The sequence below is a fragment of the Anser anser genome (genome assembly GCF_964211835.1).
Source record: "Anser anser genome assembly, chromosome: 19".
NCBI classification, from domain to species: Eukaryota; Metazoa; Chordata; class Aves; order Anseriformes; family Anatidae; genus Anser; species Anser anser.
In genome coordinates, this window is record NC_139740.1 from 7,426,723 (window position 1) to 7,444,221 (window position 17,499).

The 17,499-nt window shown below is 56.2% G+C and overlaps 2 protein-coding genes across 7 annotated transcripts in view; one reads left to right on the forward strand and one right to left on the reverse strand.

Annotated features, from left to right (window-relative positions):
- LOC310883936 (uncharacterized protein) lies at positions 1-16,276 on the forward strand (the record flags this gene model as incomplete). Of its 2 annotated transcripts, none has more annotated exons than XR_014573948.1 (3): positions 1-11,381; positions 15,128-15,224; positions 15,776-15,978. XR_014573948.1 is itself a non-coding variant. In XM_083805026.1 (3 exons), the coding sequence occupies 3 exons, from the start codon at positions 14,302-14,304 to the stop codon at positions 16,274-16,276; spliced, it is 918 nt and encodes a 305-aa protein (XP_083661152.1). The 2 variants fall into 2 exon arrangements, 1 of the variants encoding a protein (XP_083661152.1); XM_083805026.1 differs by lacking the exon at positions 1-11,381 and adding an exon at positions 14,302-14,621 and having other exon boundaries at positions 15,776-16,276.
- Positions 14,461-17,499, reverse strand: part of LOC310883935 (uncharacterized protein) — a gene marked incomplete at its 3' end in the record, with an annotated part of 17,535 nt that continues 14,496 nt past the window's right edge. For all 5 annotated transcript variants that reach the window (XR_014573943.1, XR_014573944.1, XR_014573945.1 and 2 more), the window contains 3 exons: positions 15,348-15,430; positions 15,027-15,187; positions 14,461-14,598 (listed from right to left, as the gene is read on the reverse strand). The remainder of the gene's footprint in view (positions 14,599-15,026; positions 15,188-15,347; positions 15,431-17,499) is intronic.

The following is a 17,499-nucleotide window of genomic DNA, read 5'->3' on the forward strand; positions in this document are numbered from 1 at the left end:
AATGTGCTGTTAAAATAAGCTTCTTCCAGTGTAGGTAGCTAACTACAAGGTCTTCCCCAGCCTCCTGTGCCCTCCACTAGCTGTGAAAATCCCCGTGGGCTGCCCTGGCGGGGAACACAGGACCACAAAGGGAGCTGCTCACAGCAAGTCCCATGTCCTGCCCTGGTGGGAGCTGGCTCCGGAGCCCTTGTGTCCTGCAATAGCCTGCTGCAGGGTGCTTGACCTGGGGGGAAGGGAGAGCAAGAGGGCAGCCGATGATAGAGAATGGAAGTAATTAACACTGCCTTTGTTGCAATGGCCTCTGCCACTGCAGTCTGCGAAGATGTCTGGCAACCTGCCTGCCTGCTTTTAGCCTTCCAGAGAAGCAGATACGTAAAACTCAAACTATCTTTAGCCTTTTAAATCCCCAAGGGACATCAAGTTTTAAAATAAAACAACTAAAATCCTGCCTCGTGCAGTGTTTGGATCCTGGAAGGACAGAACTGTCTTAATCCATCTTAATTTTGGGGTGGAAGCTGCTCACACCACGGAGTAATTGTTGCTTATTCTTATAAATGGATGAGCTCAGCCAGGTGTCGAGTAATGAACTGACTCAACTAAAAGCTCAGGTGAATGGCGTTAGCTAAGTGTGCAGTAGTTTGGCTGGATTTATTCGTGATTGTAATGCATAAATCATATTTCCAACCGTGCTTGAGAAGCAGAACAAAGACCTTGGATGAGGAGAGGTGGTCATCGCCTCTCCCGTGCCCTTATTCTTAAATCTTTCCAACTTTGCCTGCGTGACTCGATCAGGTTTTCCCTGATCTTCCCTTTAGAGGGCGTCCCTGCTACACACATCTTCGTCGTGCGAGCTTCGCCCAGGAGCTGCAGAGCAAGGCGAAGCCTCCCAGAGGTCAGCAGAAGGTGGTGGTGGCTCCCCCGAGGGCTCTGAGCCTTCCCAGGGATGCGAACAGTCTGCTCTGGGTGGTTCTGGCTGACTACGTTCTGCTTCCTCAGGCAGTTGCCAAGCTTCTCCCAAAGGCAATTTGGATATAATTTTGATGGATTTCCTGTGGCTGATCTCCATTAGTTACGGTGTTTTCTTCCTCCGGCCTTTGAAAGGACTTCTATTTTTGTTGAGCAAGTAAAGAAAGCTATTAAAAGGGCACGGGGATCTTCTACGTGTGATCATTCTGGGGCTGCTTCCAGCTTCTTCCCACCAGATCATCTGGAGTGGATCACTTCCTCCAGTCAGTCCTACACTAGATTAAGGCCTTACCCTTCTGCTTTCTGGAGGTTTTTCAGTATCTATCTTGCAAAGCCACAGCGTTACTCTCCGCAAAGAAGTTCGAGCGCTGCTGTAGGGTATTTGGTTATCCCCAGATCAGAGAACAGGAAAATGGGCAGAATATGTGACCGAGAAGGGAAAGGAAGAAAGAAAACTAAACAGAAATCAATGACAGAACCCCTCCAACTTCAGCTGGGCTTTGATCCCACGCTTTAATTGAAGGATGAGGTCTCCTCCCAGTTTCCCACCCTTTTCCCCTCTTGGCTGCCTGCGAGTCTGCCTGGGGAACAACTCTCCACACTTAACTGATAGCAGCTCAGTTCTCCCCCCCCCTCCTTGCAGCAGCCCCAGTCCCACCCTGCAGACAGGGTTCCACAAAGCCTGGAGGAACAAAGCGTCAGGCTCAGAGACGCCCTGCTGAGGTTATCATCTTCGACATATGGCCGGGGGAAGCAAGCGGGGTATTTGAACGCATTAAGAAGCGAGTCCCCCATGGCTAACTGCATCAGCCCCCTGTGTGGCTTGAACTGCAAAGCGCGAGGAGAAGCCGAGGTGCGGGGGGTAACCAGATTGATGCTTGTCTCCGCTGCGTGCACAGCAGGGCACAAAGAACGGTTCCCTGGGGTTCGGCTGGAGAGTGCTTGCTGGTATTTCAGGTGCCAGGCTTGTAAGGGAGAAGGATCTGTAGAGTTAAGAAAAGCCTGCCATGAGATCCCAAATCCTGCTGCTTCAGATCAGTCCCAAGCAATGCAAGAAAGGCTCTTTGGAGCTCGGTAGCAGACAGGAGCAACATCTTCCCACACAGGACAGGGCATGCTGCAAACAAAACATCCTTCCCTTCCCCCAGTAGCAAAGCCCTTAAGCCTCCGTTTAATGTTAAATGCATGCTCAAACCCATTCCTCTACAGCCTGTCCTGTATGCTTAAACAGAACTCTAGCGGCCTCAGAAATGCTCTGCTGTAACTGGGGCCTATCTAAAGGCTGAGCTTTGTGCTGAATAACAAGGGCTTTATCTTTATGGAATATCTGTCAAGTGAAGGGGTGGCCCGTCTGGGAGCGTGGGTATCTGCAGGCAGGGCCACAGTGTGGATTCCTGCAGGTGGAGAACAGAAGAGGTTCCCCGTTCTTCTCTTGATGGTGCTGAACAGCCAAAGAAATGGCAATGCCAGCCCCTCAGCTTAGGCATGGTTTCCTTCCCAGCTTCCCTCCACTGTTCTTCCCATTTCTTGCCCCTTTCCTCAACTGAGTTTTGGGCACGTTGCGGCAAACTTGGTCCCAATGTGCTGTCCTCAACTGTGGTGGGGAATAGAGCTTAAGATCATATTGGGGGATGGAGACAAGGTGATCAACTGGCCGTTTAGCTTCAGATCTGATGTCCCAGATAGACAGTGACCACCTGGTCAAAGCTACCCAGGCTGTGCTCACAGCTTCGTTCCTGGGATCGGAACAGAGAGCACGCAGCACGTTGTTCTGATTGCACGTTGTTCTGGGGCCAGACGTATGTCTTGTTGAAACAGCAGCAGGAGGAATCCAGCTCCTTCATCAATGAAGATGTTTGTTTAAAGCGTATATCCTCAGAGCATACCCAGGTGTGTACAGCTACACAAAGGCACTCGAAAATGGTAGGAAAAACTTCCACGCTGTAACGTGAGTGAAACCAGGAGGAAGGCTGCCACCGCTGAAGACCTTTAAGGCCAAGCTAGATAAGCAGTTGCCAGGAGTTGACCTTGCTTTGAGCAAAGAGCTGGATCCTCTCTATTTTCTGCGTCAGCCTAGAAGATTAAAGGCATGGTAAGCACAAAGGGAGTGAAATGGTATAAAAAAATATCTAGGCAATACTGATGAGGAAACTCTCAGGTCGTCTTTTATCACAAGCAGTGTTTGTTTGCCTGGATTACTCAGCCAAGCAGCCGTTGATTCAGTCAATGCAAACTGCACTGTCATATAAGCAATATTTCACCTATCATGCTTAGATAGAGGAAGTATGCTAGGCACGCACGGAGCGAACAGGCATATTCTTGCACGTAATCAGCATAAGCTGCACCAAGGTCGAGCGGTGGTGTTGGAGAACACCACGAATCACCGACACTTCTTCCTTCTGGAGGCTGGAAATGGAGAGCTGCATACGTTGCATCTGGCTCACCACTTGCTTCCCATTGTTCACACCAAACGAAGGAGGTAATTGTTTAGAGGTACTTTTAGGAATAGCATCTCTGCTAGTTTCATTGCTTAATGGGAACGAATGTGCTTAAATGATGAAGGATCACATTATTTCAGGTCCCTTTAGGTCATTTTCCTTGCCCTTGCGCAGAGGAAGCAGGCTGAATGCCTAAAGCTGACCATGCCCAAGGTGGCAAACTGAGATCTCTCTAGATTGCAGAGGGCGGTTGGTCCAAGAGCTGTGATCGTTCCTCCTGCTGTAAGAGCATCTCCTGAGGGCAATCCCCAGATGACATCTCCTGGAGTGAGCCCTGATCAGACCAAGGGCCGTCCAGCACAGTGTGCTGTTTCCAGGTGTCGGTTCTGTGCATCCACTAGTGGATTTTTCTCTTGAACGGAGATTTCAACAACTCTTTTCCATGAACAGGTCCAATGTCCCTGTGGACCCGTAACATCTGTTCCCTCCTGTGGGGGGGATTTGCCCATGCTGTGGGAGGAACCAGCCTCCTTTTTTTTTTTTTTTTTTTCTCCTCTACCTGGCTCTTGTTACTTTTGTTTGAACAGCCCCAGCTTCTTGTATGGGAAGAGATCCTGAGCAGTCCTCCTTACCCACCCTGCCTGTGCCAGCAGAACTTACGGATCTACAAATCCTCCCCTCCTTTTTAGGCTCTCGAGCCTGCTCTCTTCAGGACAGATCAAAGAACGAGGGTAGCATTGTTTCAAACCACGGCTTTCCTACAGAATGTGCTCTATCCACTTACAGATGGCTTTTATGGTCTTTAAAGCCTCCCATGGATTAGCCCACGGTTGACTGTGTAAACATTTTCTCTATCCCACATCCTGCTTCCCCAGCATGTCTCATACTCGCGTCTCCGTGCTCTTGCACAGTCCAAACATCCTGCAGAAACCTCTAGCTCTTCTCAACAGCCTTCCTCGCTCCCTTCCCCCCCCAGCTCCTGCCAGGTTGCGAGTAAAGCTCCATCAGCCCAACGCAGCCCCCAAAATTCTTGGAGGCCTGCCCAAAAAAGAGATTCACGCGCCTTTCTTCCTGCGGTAACTACCACCACGTGTGCCGCGGCTTTGCCATTGACCTCGCGCTCTTGCTGTTGCGTAAAGGTTGGTGTGTCTTCAGCCGTCTCTCCTCCTGCACATCTCCAGCGCTCTCCTTTCTCCCCCCAGCTGTCATCTCGAGCAGCCTCGCTGCTGAAGGCGGTGGGCGGGCGAACGCGCGCCACGGGAGATGGCTGATCTTCCCTAGCTCCTGTGCTCGGGGATGGCAGAGCTCAGGCACCGCAAAATCCTCCTCCACCTTCTCCCCAAAGTGTTAGGGGCAGAAAGCATCGCTGCGCGTAGCCTGTGTCTTGGGGAGCGCTGCCTGGGGGCTGTGCGTGTGTGGGGGGCTGGATGCGCACCCCTTTATGCAGCAAACGGGGGGCTGCACTTGCTGGCACTCCGACACGGACACGCAGAGGAGTGGCTGAGGCTGGCTGCTCTCAGGGTGTCCCCTTCCCCTGGTGGGACATGACCCAGGTTCGCAGGGGGGGGAAAGCAAACAAGGCAGGGCTGACTTCTCAAACTGCAGCACCTGATTTACCAGAAGCTGTGTGTGCAGTGCTGCTGACTTAGTGCAGCTGGCAAAAAAGTGGAAACAACACGCACGCACACATACCCCACTCCCCAATCATTATTTAAACAGTATAAAGTTCTCTGTAAATGTTTAAAACAACATCAGGATTGGGAGGGGAAGGAGGAAAGACAAACAAGTTTGCTGTTTGAGCTTTGCAGAAACAACCCTTAATTTTTGGCAGGGCTTTATTCACCCAGAGGATCCAGCTGCCAACACGCTTTGGGAGGCTCCAAATTCATTATTACTTCCCTAACCTCTTCCTCCAAGAGGCTGCAGTTTGGCACTGGCGCTGCCTTTGATGTCGGGGCTTGGCCAGCACCTCGTGCTGTAGGATCCCGGTTCACAGCCAGGGCATCTCCGCTTGGGGTCAGGGGCTGAGTGCTCCCTGCGAGGTTTTCCCTTTCCCAGACCTAAAATTCACGGTGGCCAGACTCCGGCAGGAGCTGGGGAGCTCAGTGGAGGTGCTGAGCGTCGGCTGGCTGACGGGGTGTCTCGCCCACATGGGAGTGGGGCAGGAGCTCCCCCGAGCACCTATGGGTATGGGGGGGCTCCCAGTTCCCACCCCGTTTCCTCTCCTTCCTCGTCTGCATCAGCAGCACCGCCGGCACCTGGAGCGTTAGCGCAGCAGAAACCCTAGATGATTGCTGTCTGAACGCACAGCTGGCAATGGAGTATGTTTGAATTCAGCTCCTTACTGCTGAGGGGCTAGAGCTGCATGCGGGCTTGGCTCCAGGCTGAGGGGGTCTTGGGGACCTGGAGCCCTGGGTATCGAGGGCTTGCCGGGGAGCAGAGGCTGCCCTCCAGCCTCTGGGTGGATCTGATGCTCCAGATCCCGAGCCCTGGAGCATCTGTCCTGCTCTTTGGGACACCACCCCCAAGGGGATCCCAGGGAAAGGGGCTTTTCCCGGGGAAAGAGTTTAGGGGCTGGGAAAAAGGCTGCATCCTGGGCGGGGGGACATAGGAGAATAAGCCCTGCTGGCGGGCACTCCTGCCTCCCCGGAGCCTGCTCCCGTCCCACCAGCACCAGCAAAAGCTATTGCTGGGGTCTCCTTCGCCTTTCCAACTCCAGCCAGCTCTGTGCAGAACCTACACCGAGATAAAAGAGACCGACACAGCGTGAAACCTTCCTCCTCGTCAGCAGATGGTGTTTGCGGCAGTGGACTTCTCGCGCGTCGTTGTAACAGAACGGCCTGGCCCAGCCAAGAGGCGGAAGGAGAAGCTGCAGTCTGCTCTCGTGGGGCCGGCTCGCTCTGTGGACCTGACCTGAGATCCTGGATGAATGACAAATGAACCCTCGCTTTGTCAAGGATCGGACTTTTATTTTATTTTTATTTTGTCCGTATTCAGCTTGCTGAAGAGCTGCCACGACGAGCCTGCAGCCGGCAGCTCCAGCCGCTGTGGCGCTCGCGGCAGCCCCCTGGGACCCCGTGGCCGAGGCTGCGACGCGGTGTGAACTCCGCGTTACCTTCGCGGCAAAACCTGAGTGCATCCAAACTGCAGTCAACCTGGTGTCACTGCCTCGGGCTTCCCGGCTCAGCGCTACGGCTGTCCTAGCAGTGAACCCTACAGGCTTCGTGCCTGAAAAGCCTCGCGGCAGGAGGAAAGGTGCGATGCCCCTGCTCGGGTGAGGCGCTGCGGTGGTGTGAGATTGTGGCCGGCAGCTCCCTCAGCGGGTCTGTTTTGACCACGCCGTGCTAAAACGATGCACGGGGAAGGTGGAGCTGATCGCCCATCAGCCCTGGTGCCGTCAGTCCGGGCTGAGGCCGCTGAGTGCTGACTGCGGTGGGTGCGCACACGATTCAGACCTCGGTCCTGAGCAGGGCGAACGAGGAGCAGCGCGTTGCCTCCGTGCTGTCGGCAGGCTGCCTCCTGCAGCCTCGGTGGAGGAAGGGCTGCCTGCCCCCCTCCCTGTTCCCTGAAGCAGAGCCAGAGCTGTGCCTGGCGCGTCAGCTCCCCGCGCTGCTCTGCTCCTTCCCCCAGCACTCGGAGGCTCCGTCTGCACCAGCCTTTACCCTCCCTGAGAGCCTGCTGAGCCACAGCAATCCGGGAAGCGACCCGTGGGCACGACGGAGGCTGTTGCAGGCTCCGTCCCACGTACCTGGGGGGATATTATCCCCTTGGGGAAGGGGGTTATGTATATTTGTAAGCTCTGCTGTCCCAGGAACATGGATAGTTCCACCTGCAGTCCAGGACCCTGCTCAGCCCGTGCCACCCCTGCGTGCATCCCTCCTCGCTGGACCCAACAGGACCTGCTTTTCTCACAGCCCTGGGGGACAGCCCTCGCCGAGCCCTGACGAACCTCAAAAGCCCTTTCACAACAAGCCGTGTGTATGTTCGGCACGTCCCCTATTGCCACCGTCTCTGCCTGGTGACAATAGGCGCAGCAGGCCCGGGCAGGTAGCAGGATGCTGGACGTGGATGCTGGGGCGGGGGGGGGTCAGCCAAAGTGCACTCTTCCCTGCAGCGCTGCCTTCAGCAAGGGAAGAAGGGATCTTTCTTTAGCTCCTCTTCCACTCGAGGCTTTCGGAGCGGTGCCGTATGGCTGCTGTCACGGAGTTCATTACTCTCTGTCTGCGCCCCCTCCCTGCAGGGGATGGCTTTCGCTGCAGCTGAGCTCTGGCGGTTTTTCTCCCGGGGTTTCAAGAAGTTTCGTTCCACCCATGAGAAGTGCCAGGCGTCGGGGGAAGATTTGTTTCTTGGCAGCTGTTCCCGTTTTGCTCTAGAAAACAGATGCTGCGCTAGGAATGCACCGTGACTAAAATTCCTCGGGGCTGCTCAGGTCAAATAGCAGCAGCAGGGGAAGCAGGGGGGCAGGAGAACAGTGCTGCGCAGCAGAGAGCGCGCGGGAGGGCTGAGCCCTTGCCCTTCTCTCTGGCTTCCCCTGGCCAAAAAGCCGGGGACATGTGATTGGAGGGAGCCAGGAGTTAGAGCTGGCTCATGTTTGGCTCTGCCCTTGCTTGCTGCGGGGAGCGAGGGAGCTGCAGAGCCCCGGCAGCGTCGGTTCTTGTGCCTGTGACGGTGCCCAACCTCTCGGGGCACGGCGCATGCCCTCTCTGCCCCTTTTGCGGAGGGCTCGGGGAAGCTTTCCGGATGGGAGGCTTAAACACGGGCTGTGACGGGCACTGACAGTTGGGGAAAAACACAGGCAGCCAAAGGTTTCGGGGCTGTCAGGGAACGTGACAGGCAGGTTCGCAGCCCCGGCAGGCCTTTGGCTGCTTGTTTGCTTCTGCCAGGGGAAGCGATCCTGCGCCGTGACAGCCGCGGGCTGCGCTCCTGCAGGGCAGGACACAGCGAGGGGCGTGAATCTGGCAGCCTGGCCGTGGGAGGAGATGGCTGCAGGACCGCAGGATGCTGAGGATGCTCTCAGGGCATCTCCTGCTGATGCCCAAGGGACCAGTGAGGCGTGCAGGGACCCCCAAGCCTTCATCCCTGCCGGGCTGAGGAGCGCACCGTGCCCGGCCAGCCCCAGCGCGCTGCCCCGATGCTCCAGCCCCTCGACGCCACTGCAGAACCGGTCACCCCACGGAAACAGGCCTCGCCTTGTTCCCAGGCTAAAAGAAGGGGCTGTGTGATTTAAAAACCTGCAGCTGGTCTCTCTCCCATCTCCCCCCAGTGCCTGCAGTAACTGTCAGCACAGTGACTTCCTTGATGCCGGGCGATGTTTTTCTGCGCACGCACCCAGCTAATCAATTAAGTTTCTCGGCAGCTTCCTCCAGCAATTCAGGCTCGGCCGGTGGAAGGGGATTTGTTATTCTGGGCACTGGCGGAGAGGCATGAACTGTACTGACAGCAAATTGGTTGCGCTTTCCAAGCACCGACACTCCTCGCTCGCAGCTCAGTGCTCTGCTCCTCCTCCGAGGCACGGCCCCGGTGGCTCAGCACCATGCTGCGGTGGGGTGGGTGCTGCGGGGTGCCAGCCCCTCTGCCTTGGGGCAGGGTCGGCCTGGCTGTACGTGGGCTTAGCTGCGGGAGGACCTTCTCCCTTCTTGTTTTTCTCCTCCTGGTTGCTCCATGCCCTGCTCCTCCACGTGCAGGAGGGGGATGCTGCGTGGTGCGCTCACACCCATCCCGGTGACCCTGGGGTCTGCGGAGTTGAGAAAGGGAAGGGGAAGGATCCAGGATGGGTGGAGGGACCAAGAAATACAGGGTACTCGGGGTGATTGTGGGAAGATTTATGGTGGATAAGAAGAACGTCATCTTCCGCCAGCTCGGCTACACCCTGGCTCTCTGCTGGTGGGAATGGGGATGTTTTGTGGGCGGTTAGCAGCGCGTGAAGCGTGAGACTGCAGGACTGCCGGGGTCGGGGGGGCCTCAGGGGTTTGTCGGGAGCTCCGCCAGCCGGGTGAAGCCCCTTACTCCCCGCACTCGCTCCTGCCTGCGTCCTCCCGGGCCAAGCAAAACTTGGCCAGGCAGAGCAGGGCTGCAGTCGTGCCTTTGGCCGCGTGGCGTGGTCGCGGCTCGAGTCCAGCCTGGGTGGAATGAGGTCCTTTGGGCTCGTGGTGCCTGCTCGTGGGCTTCCCTCTGGGCCTCTGGCCCCACAGCACCATCCTGCTTCGAGATCTCAGCACAGGCGTCAAGGAGAAACCGGGGGGGAGAGGATGACCTGCGCTTTTGGAGGGTTTTCTTAGGATTTCAGCCACCTCCAGGCCAGTTCTCTCTAGAACGATAACCTGGTGCCAGAGGCATTGCATCCCCGTGACAAATCCCATCGCTGCTCTGCTTGGGAAGAAATTGGTGAAGCAGGACAGAGAACCCAGGTTGCTTGCTACCAGTTGTCTTTACAAGCGGTTGCACAGTACTGCTCCAGGGTTAGCGAATGAGAAACATCTGGGAATAATCGAAGCTATTTAGGCTCTGGGAAAGCATGGCTGGAGAAAGTTTGGAGGAAGCAACTTGAAAGCTCAGCATTGTTAAAAGCAGTCTGGAAGCCCTGGAAATTAAAACTAGGGTAATTTCTATAAAGAGCGAGGAAGTATCGAGAGAAGGAGCTGACGCCCTCTGAAGAACACAGAGGAGCCAGAATGAATTGTAACGCTCGAGCCTCTGCTAAGCCACAGGGCATTAAAAACGTCTTTGGAACAAGCAGTCTGCCTTTCCTGTGGTTTGCACTGGCAAAGGAGCAGAGAGAACGACCAGGGATCTGTCTTAACAGCAGCCTGGGGAGTGGAAATAGGGTTTAATGATGGATCATAGCAAAGCCTCCGACAGCTCAGCGCTGCCCGCAGCGAGCGGTACCTGCCAGGCTGGCTCCGGGAGGATGCGGGGCGTGCGGGAGGATGCGGGGCTAAACCACGGCCGTGGCAAGGAGCCCACGGCCAGAGCACAGGGGGAAGGAGGGCTGCAGCCTTTGCTTTCCGGGAATCATCCCGTCCTCGTGCCGGAGGATGCCCCAGGGACGGCAGCAGGGAGCAGTGTCCGTGGGGGTGTCCGTCCGGCACCGCTGACCCCAATCCCCCCGCGGGGACCTGGGGGCTGCTTCCCGGCAGAGGCTCGGGGACAGGCCCCCGGCAGTGGAAATCCCCTCTTCCACGATCACCGGGGAATCGAGGCTGTTGCAAGGAAATGTCATTTCTGCTGATTTATCGGAGCTTTCATCTGGGAGGGCCTGTCTCAGTGCTTTCCGTTCCCTCTGCTTCCCTACTCCAGCCCCCAGCATCTCCAAGAGATGGGTGCTGGAGGAGGGAGGACGGGAAGAGCAGCCAGCGCAGGAGCCCTGGAAATGGTTAAAGTTTTGGGGAGTCCAGATCTGCCGCATCTTCTGTGACAATCTGGCCTCCCCAGCATCCTCGTAAATGAGAAACCGCATAAGCCTCACACTCTATTATTGCTATGGAGCATTAGAGTCTCTCATTTAGGATAAACATTCTCATCTCCAGCAGAGCATGAATAACATTAAATGAGATAGTTAAAATGTTTCAGGCCAATTATAGCCCTGGTGTAACTTCGGCAGAGTTGCACCAGGGATTAATTTGATCCGGAGAGCTCTGCCTCCTGTTCCGAGCTGGGATTCCAGCGCGGGTAATTACATCCTGCCTCTCTGCACTTCCTCTGGAGTTTTAATTGGGTTGAATGGACCAAATCCGCAGCAAGTGTAAATCAATGTAATTGAGCTCTCTCTGGAGAGGAACCCTGCTGGTTTACACCCTCAAATCTGGGCCAGCCTTCTCCCTTTCCCCTTCGCCAGGCTCCAGCTGCCCGGGGCCGGCTGCTGCCCTGACCCAGCGCCAGCTTCCCGCCGAGGACTCCAGTTCTGCTCTTTTCACAAAATCACCAGTTTTCCACGCTTCTGCTGGCAGCCCAGGGAGCCCTGCCACCACGTCAGAGCAGGTGAGGTCCGCGGGTTTCCACCCTCTGCTGGAAAACCCACCGCCCCGTCACGGGTCCTGGATCCCAGGCCGGTGCACGGAGCCAGGCAGCTGGACTGTGTCCCCCTCCCGCTTCCCAGCCCTCTTAGTAAATCAGTGTTAATGAGGGACATTTGACCCTCTCTTTCCCTGAACAGCCCTAAGCAGCATTTTTGTTCCATGAGATAGTTAAGAAGCTTGAAGCAATTTCCTCCCCCCATTTCTATTGTAGCTTTGCTTTTCTTTTTTCTTTTTTTTTTTTAAATTCCCCAAGAAAATGGCAACTTTTTGGATGCAGGAAACCTTCAGGATGTCTTGGAGCGGAGGGCAGGGAGCAGTGTTTGACGTGGAGGGGATGGAGCAGACGGACCTGGCAAGGTGGGGCCCCGGCTCACTTGCTCCATCAGTTCGACCACGTGTGTGACTGAGGCAGGAGGGCCGGAGCTGGGAAAGTGCTTTTGCTGGCTGTAATTAGGAATTTAATTGCGAGGCGTTATCTCACAGGGTTGGAGCCTATACAGAGCCATACGTCCCCCGTAGCCAATCGCATACAGGGGTGACGGGAGAGGGAAGGGAGCTGGGAACGCTCTCCCTCACAGATTTCCAGGCCTTTCTGCTGCTGTGTGGTCCCTTTCCCTTCTCACGGACAAACGATGAAAGCAGACGGTCAGATAAGCCCCGGGGAGCCGAGCCCAGCACGGCCCCGAAGCTTCGCTCGCCGTGAGCCTGCGTGGGACCGCCGGTCCCACACCACCTCCAGCGGCCCCAGCTGTGCCCAGCCCGCTCGCGCTTTCATTTCCCGTTTGGTTTTTCCCAAAGTGTATTTTCGGGAGGCAGAGATGTCACAACCCTTCCTTCCTCCCCTCCTCGGAGGGGCCACGGTGGCAGGACCGCGTCCCCGCAGCCTCCTGGCCCCGCGGAGAGCTGACGGTGGCCCCGCGAGGGCTGGCACTGCTGCTCCTGCCTTTGTCCTAAAGCTGTGGGGCGACGCAGTGGAGGAGGGCGAGCGAATTCCCACCCCCTGAGGACCTCCTGGGACCCTCACGCATCTCAGCGCGGGCAGCGGACACCTCGCAGCGGCCAGCAGCCCCATCGGGCTCACCCCGCTTAGCTCAGCCGCTGGCTGCAACTCCTTGAGTATAAATAAAGAGCATTTCTCACGAAATCCACCCTCTCGGAGGTCCCCAGGCGGAGAGCTGGCCCCGCTACAGAGCTCAGGAGACCTTTATCCCCCAGATCTCCAACCCCGCCGTGTAGCCAGCGCGCCGGGTTGGCAGAGCAGTGACCCCGCTCCCCGCAGCCCCGTGCCATTTTCAGGCTGCCTCCCGCTGTCTGCGTCCCTCCCATTTGGCCCCTCGTTGTCCTTTCTGTTGTTTTTTTTTCTCATTTTGTGTGTACGCGGCCAGATGGGAGGAAAGGTCGGAGTCGCTGATGGTAAAGTCCGTGCTGAAATCTGGATTTTCCCTAAGCCCGGGATGGCTGTGCCTGGCCTAACCCTGCAAACGGGCTCCAGCGGGCTCTGATCCGAGGTTTTGGGGCTGTTGCATCGCCAGTGCACGTGCATTTCTTTTGGGGCTCGTCCCCATCCTGCTCCTGACCTTGCCTGAACGCGGTTCCTGCTTGTTGCTCGCCGCCGGCCGCCCAGAGCCGAACAGGCTCAGCCCCGACGCCTCCTGCAGCTCAGCCCCTGACCTTTATTTTCCCTTAAATCAATACACAAAAGCCGTGCTGCAGCAATACCAGCACGTCAAGGGAGCCCAGGTGATTTATCTCATCCGAGGAGCTGATTCTGCTTTTGAGGCTCCAATCCAGGCAAGCTTTTGTTTCTCCAGCCCCCGTCCCTTCTGCGCTGCCTTCGGTTCGTGTGCCTTTTATCCACCGTCCCCTGACCCCCCTGCTCCTGGCATTATTGACTCTCCGTCTTGCTTTTAATCTGCTATAGAATGAAGGCAGCTCCAGGTAAAACACCACTTTTATTCTTCCTGCACATTATAATTCCTTTACGGAAAAAAAAAAAATGTTGAAAGTGAGTTGAGGTTTGTTAATTAGAAAGCTTCAGGGGAAAAAAAAATCTATTAGGAAACCTCTGGAGGCATTTGTGAACTTGTCGCTGCGGAGAGCCAAGCCCCTGGGGGCTCTTGTAGGGCTGGCTTTGCCTTGGTGGCAGGGAGGGCACCCGGGAGCCCTGCGGGCAGGAGGCGCGTCCCGGGCTGGTTTCTCACCACCACACATCAGGAGCTTTCCTCTCCCCCTCGCCGCATCCTGCCTGTGGCCACCAACGGTGGTCAGCTCTCCCAGACAGCCTGTTCTGGGTGGAAAAGCCGCGTATTTGGCACTGAGCGTTCGTGTTAGCTGCGGTGAGGCCGGTGCAGCTGTGCCCGCGGCAGGGATTCTGCTGTGTAACCGCTTCGCCCGCCAAAAGCGCAGAGACCCGTCTCCGCCTTCCTCGTGTCTATCAGCAAAAGCTTTGGTTATTGCTTTTTCAGCTAGGTTGGAGCTGATGTTTGCAAGTCCACCGGTCCCAAAGACTGATCGATACGTGCCGATAGGCTTTTCCCATCAGAACATTTATTTTTCCAACAGGACACTGAGTTCTCAAACAAATGGAGGCTTGCACGGAGATCGCCTGCCTCGGTTTGGCAGCAAACAGGAATATTTTTCTTTATTCCGAAACCAAATTTTTGTGGCTAAATAGAGCTGAAAATATATCTTTCCTCCCCCCCCCCCCACCTCTCCCAGACACGAGACAGCTCTGAATGCCGAAAGCAACTCTTCCCTGCCGCAAATGGACCAAATAAACCCAGCACGAGACTGGTGCTTAGCAGAAGCAGATGCGCCTCTAATGCTGTCATCTACAGCAAGCTGCGTCTGCAAACTGATCTTTTATTAACGAATTTGTATAGATGGGAGAGCTGCGGGGGCCGCGCGAGCCCCGCCGCCGGGAGCGGGACGTGCCATCGCCCCGTGCCCGCGGGCTGCGGCGCGGCTCCCAGGGGGCATCGCCAGGGGGCTGCTGGCTGCCCCCCCATGTCCCCCCTGCAAAACGGGTGAATTTATCTCCTCTGCCAGCATTTAGCCCCGGATCCCCTTCAGCTGCAGGAGGGGAGCCGAGGCACTGGGGCTTTGTCGGTGCTGTGGCTGCCGGTGCAGCGCGGAGCGGGGTTTTGGGGAAGGTGTCGGCGTGTGCCAAGGCTGGGAGGCTGCAGGAGGAGGAGGAGGAATGGTTAGTGGCTGGCTGGGAGCTGCTGTGGGCAGGGTTATAAGGGAACTGGTCAGAGGGAAGGCAGGGCAGGGCGAGCCCACGAGCTGCCCGTGGGCATTTGGTCAGTGCTTTGCAGGCTAGGGGGGGCGTTAGGAAATATGTCCCCGCCCCTGCCCAGGCCAAGGAATCCTCACCCTCAACACCAAAGTTGTCCTTGCAGGGCTGAGATTACTGGGATCTGCAGACGGAGAGCCTGCAGCCCTCCCTCACACCCTGGGGTTGTGGTGCAGGATATGAGGCTGCAGCAGCCCCCACACGCCCCGTGCCCACCCCAGCTGGAGCCCCGTGGGCTCTGTCCCTAAGAGATGTCCCCACGTCAGGGCAGTAGGCAGGAGGCTGGGGAGGAGAGGCTGGATGTGCCCTCACCTGGGACCTGGGCTGCTAGTGGGAGTGCCGGAGAAACGTGCTTTTCCCTTCTGATCTGGTCAATTCAGGCTCCGAGCACCTCTCTCATTTCCTCCCCCCAGGAAGAGCTGCTTTTCCAGAGCCTTCACAGCCTCACCGACAGGCAATGAGACCTGTAAATCCTTGGGGAAACACAAAGAAACCACCATCAAAAAGCAGGTAGAGTCCATGAGCCGTGTGGCAGGGCAGAAAGGCAAAACCCATTTTTTTTCCCCAAGCTAGCACTTCCTTCCCCCAATTTCCCCCAAGCTGCTTCGCTCCCCTGTAACTGCTACGTCCCACCTGGTTTTACTCCGGAGTGGTGCTACGTGGTGCCAGGGTCAGAGCCAGCCTCCCTCCTGGTCTCTTCCTCTCCCTCGGGGTGCCTGGGGATGGAGGAGAAGGGGTGAGCCGGGGCTGGGGGGCTGCTGCAGCCCCCCCAGCAGCCTGCAGGCAGAGTGCTCCAGCACCTTGCTCTGTGCTCGTCTGCCTTTCTAAATGCTAACTCACTGCAAGAAAGGACGGCTTTGCACCCAAGGAGCTGAGCCTTCAATAGCAGGAAAACACCACATTTTACCCGTTTTTCCCCTGGCTCTGCAAAGCAACAGGCAGAGGGCAAGGTTAAGCATCCCTTGTAGGGTGGCCAGGCACCTCAGCTGAAGTCCCACGAGGTATTGCTGCAAATATGCTGAGTTTAGCCAACAAATATTTTTTTTTTCCCTTTTTGCCAGGAAATTAAAGGAATCATGCAAGTCCTCCATCATTCCCTCTTCCCACCCAGCCATCCCTTTACCATGGCCCATCCCAAACTGGGTCAGTGCGTGAAGCCCAGCAGTGGTTCCTTCCTGGTGCCGTTCACAGGCAGCTGCCACGGCCCTGGGGTGCTTTTGGGTGGCAGGACTTTGACTTCTGGGTGCCCACGGCACCAGCCCGGAGCGGGGTGGCCAGAGGAGCCAGCAGTGCCCAAGCACATGGGAAGGGAGCAGGGGCTCTGCCGGCAGCACTTCCCCGTGCCGATGCCAAGGCTCCGCATCTCGGCTGAGCCTTTGAAGCTCCATCCCCTGCCCCACCAGGCTGAAATGAGGCAGCGGGGTCGGAAGCTGTCTGGGGAACAACCACACGTGTGTGCACGGTGCTTGCTGCCCGTGGGAGCCAAAGGGGAGAGAGGTTTGATGCTGTGGTTCTCGCCCTGCCCTGCTCCTGGTATCCTTCCCTGCCCGAGCTGCACCTGATGGCAATCGGTGCAATCGTTCAGCAGCTGGCGGCGAAGTGGAATTAGTGCGTGGCTGCTCAGGGACCAAGTGTTGGCATCTCCTCTCAGCGAACGTGGCTGAGCCGTGCCCAGGAATCGTCTGGAGCCACCGGAGGGACCCTGCAGAGCCCGGAGCAGGGGGTGAAACCCATCCCCACACGCGGGTACCCGGCTGGGTCTCCGCTTCCAGAACGTAGCTCTTTTCCAGCACGAGAATTTGGGGTCACTTCCAACATCTCGCTCAAAAACCAGACGAAAAAGCCTGAGACTCCCTCTGAGTCACTGGCATGTTGTTACCAAGGACACTAAGGTTCCTGATTTTGAAGAAGAGATTAATTACATTCTGCAAATAGACATTTTATCTGCATTGAAGAGCAGCGAGAGCTGGTTCTTTTAGAGTAGCTCATTATGTATCAGCAGGTAGTATTGTGACAGATGTAGGAATCCAGTCGCATTGTCACTTGGGTTTAATCATCAGAAAGCTGTCTTCCCCGGGTCAGCTTCTAGTGAGGATTTGTAATATTTACATAGCACTTGGGGCTGGCTTCTTTATTGCCGGAGTCTGTATTCGCTCGTCAGTCTCTCATTATGCATGTGCCAGTATTAATTGCATTTAGAAATGAGATTCTAAAGGAGAAGTGAGAGCTATTTAGACCTCCATTCAGCTTGAAAGACAGCCGCTTTCTGTGTGACAGCTCTCGAGATGTTCTTGTGCTCAGCTCTCTCTCCAGCTGAAAAGCAGGTGTTGGAGAGAGTTGGTGTCGGAGCCACTGTATCAGCACTGCCTTTTGTGCATGCCCAGACATTTATATAACAGGCGGTATAATGACTCCGCAGAAGTGGCACAGAATTGACCCTTGTGGTACTGGATTAAAGCACAGCGAGGCAGGGAGCAGATCTGCTCTCTTGCTTTATAGATATTAGGGGGGAAGCAGTGTTAAAACCGGCTCTTGCCTTGTCTCCCACGGAAGGAGGTGGGTTATTTCCCCGCTGGTCGGTTTGGGGGTTATTTATCAGCCTGGCTGTGCCTGCAGCACTTTGGAGCTGTACTTGTGGCCTTGCTAATGTATTTAAAGTCGCACAGAAATTCAGCTGACACTTGTCTGTGCATGCCTGCTGCGCGCTGATTGCTCCAGCCCGGAGATGCGGAGCCATGCGCCGCTGCTGCTGGCTGCCAGCCGTGCCTGGCGCTGGAAACGAGGA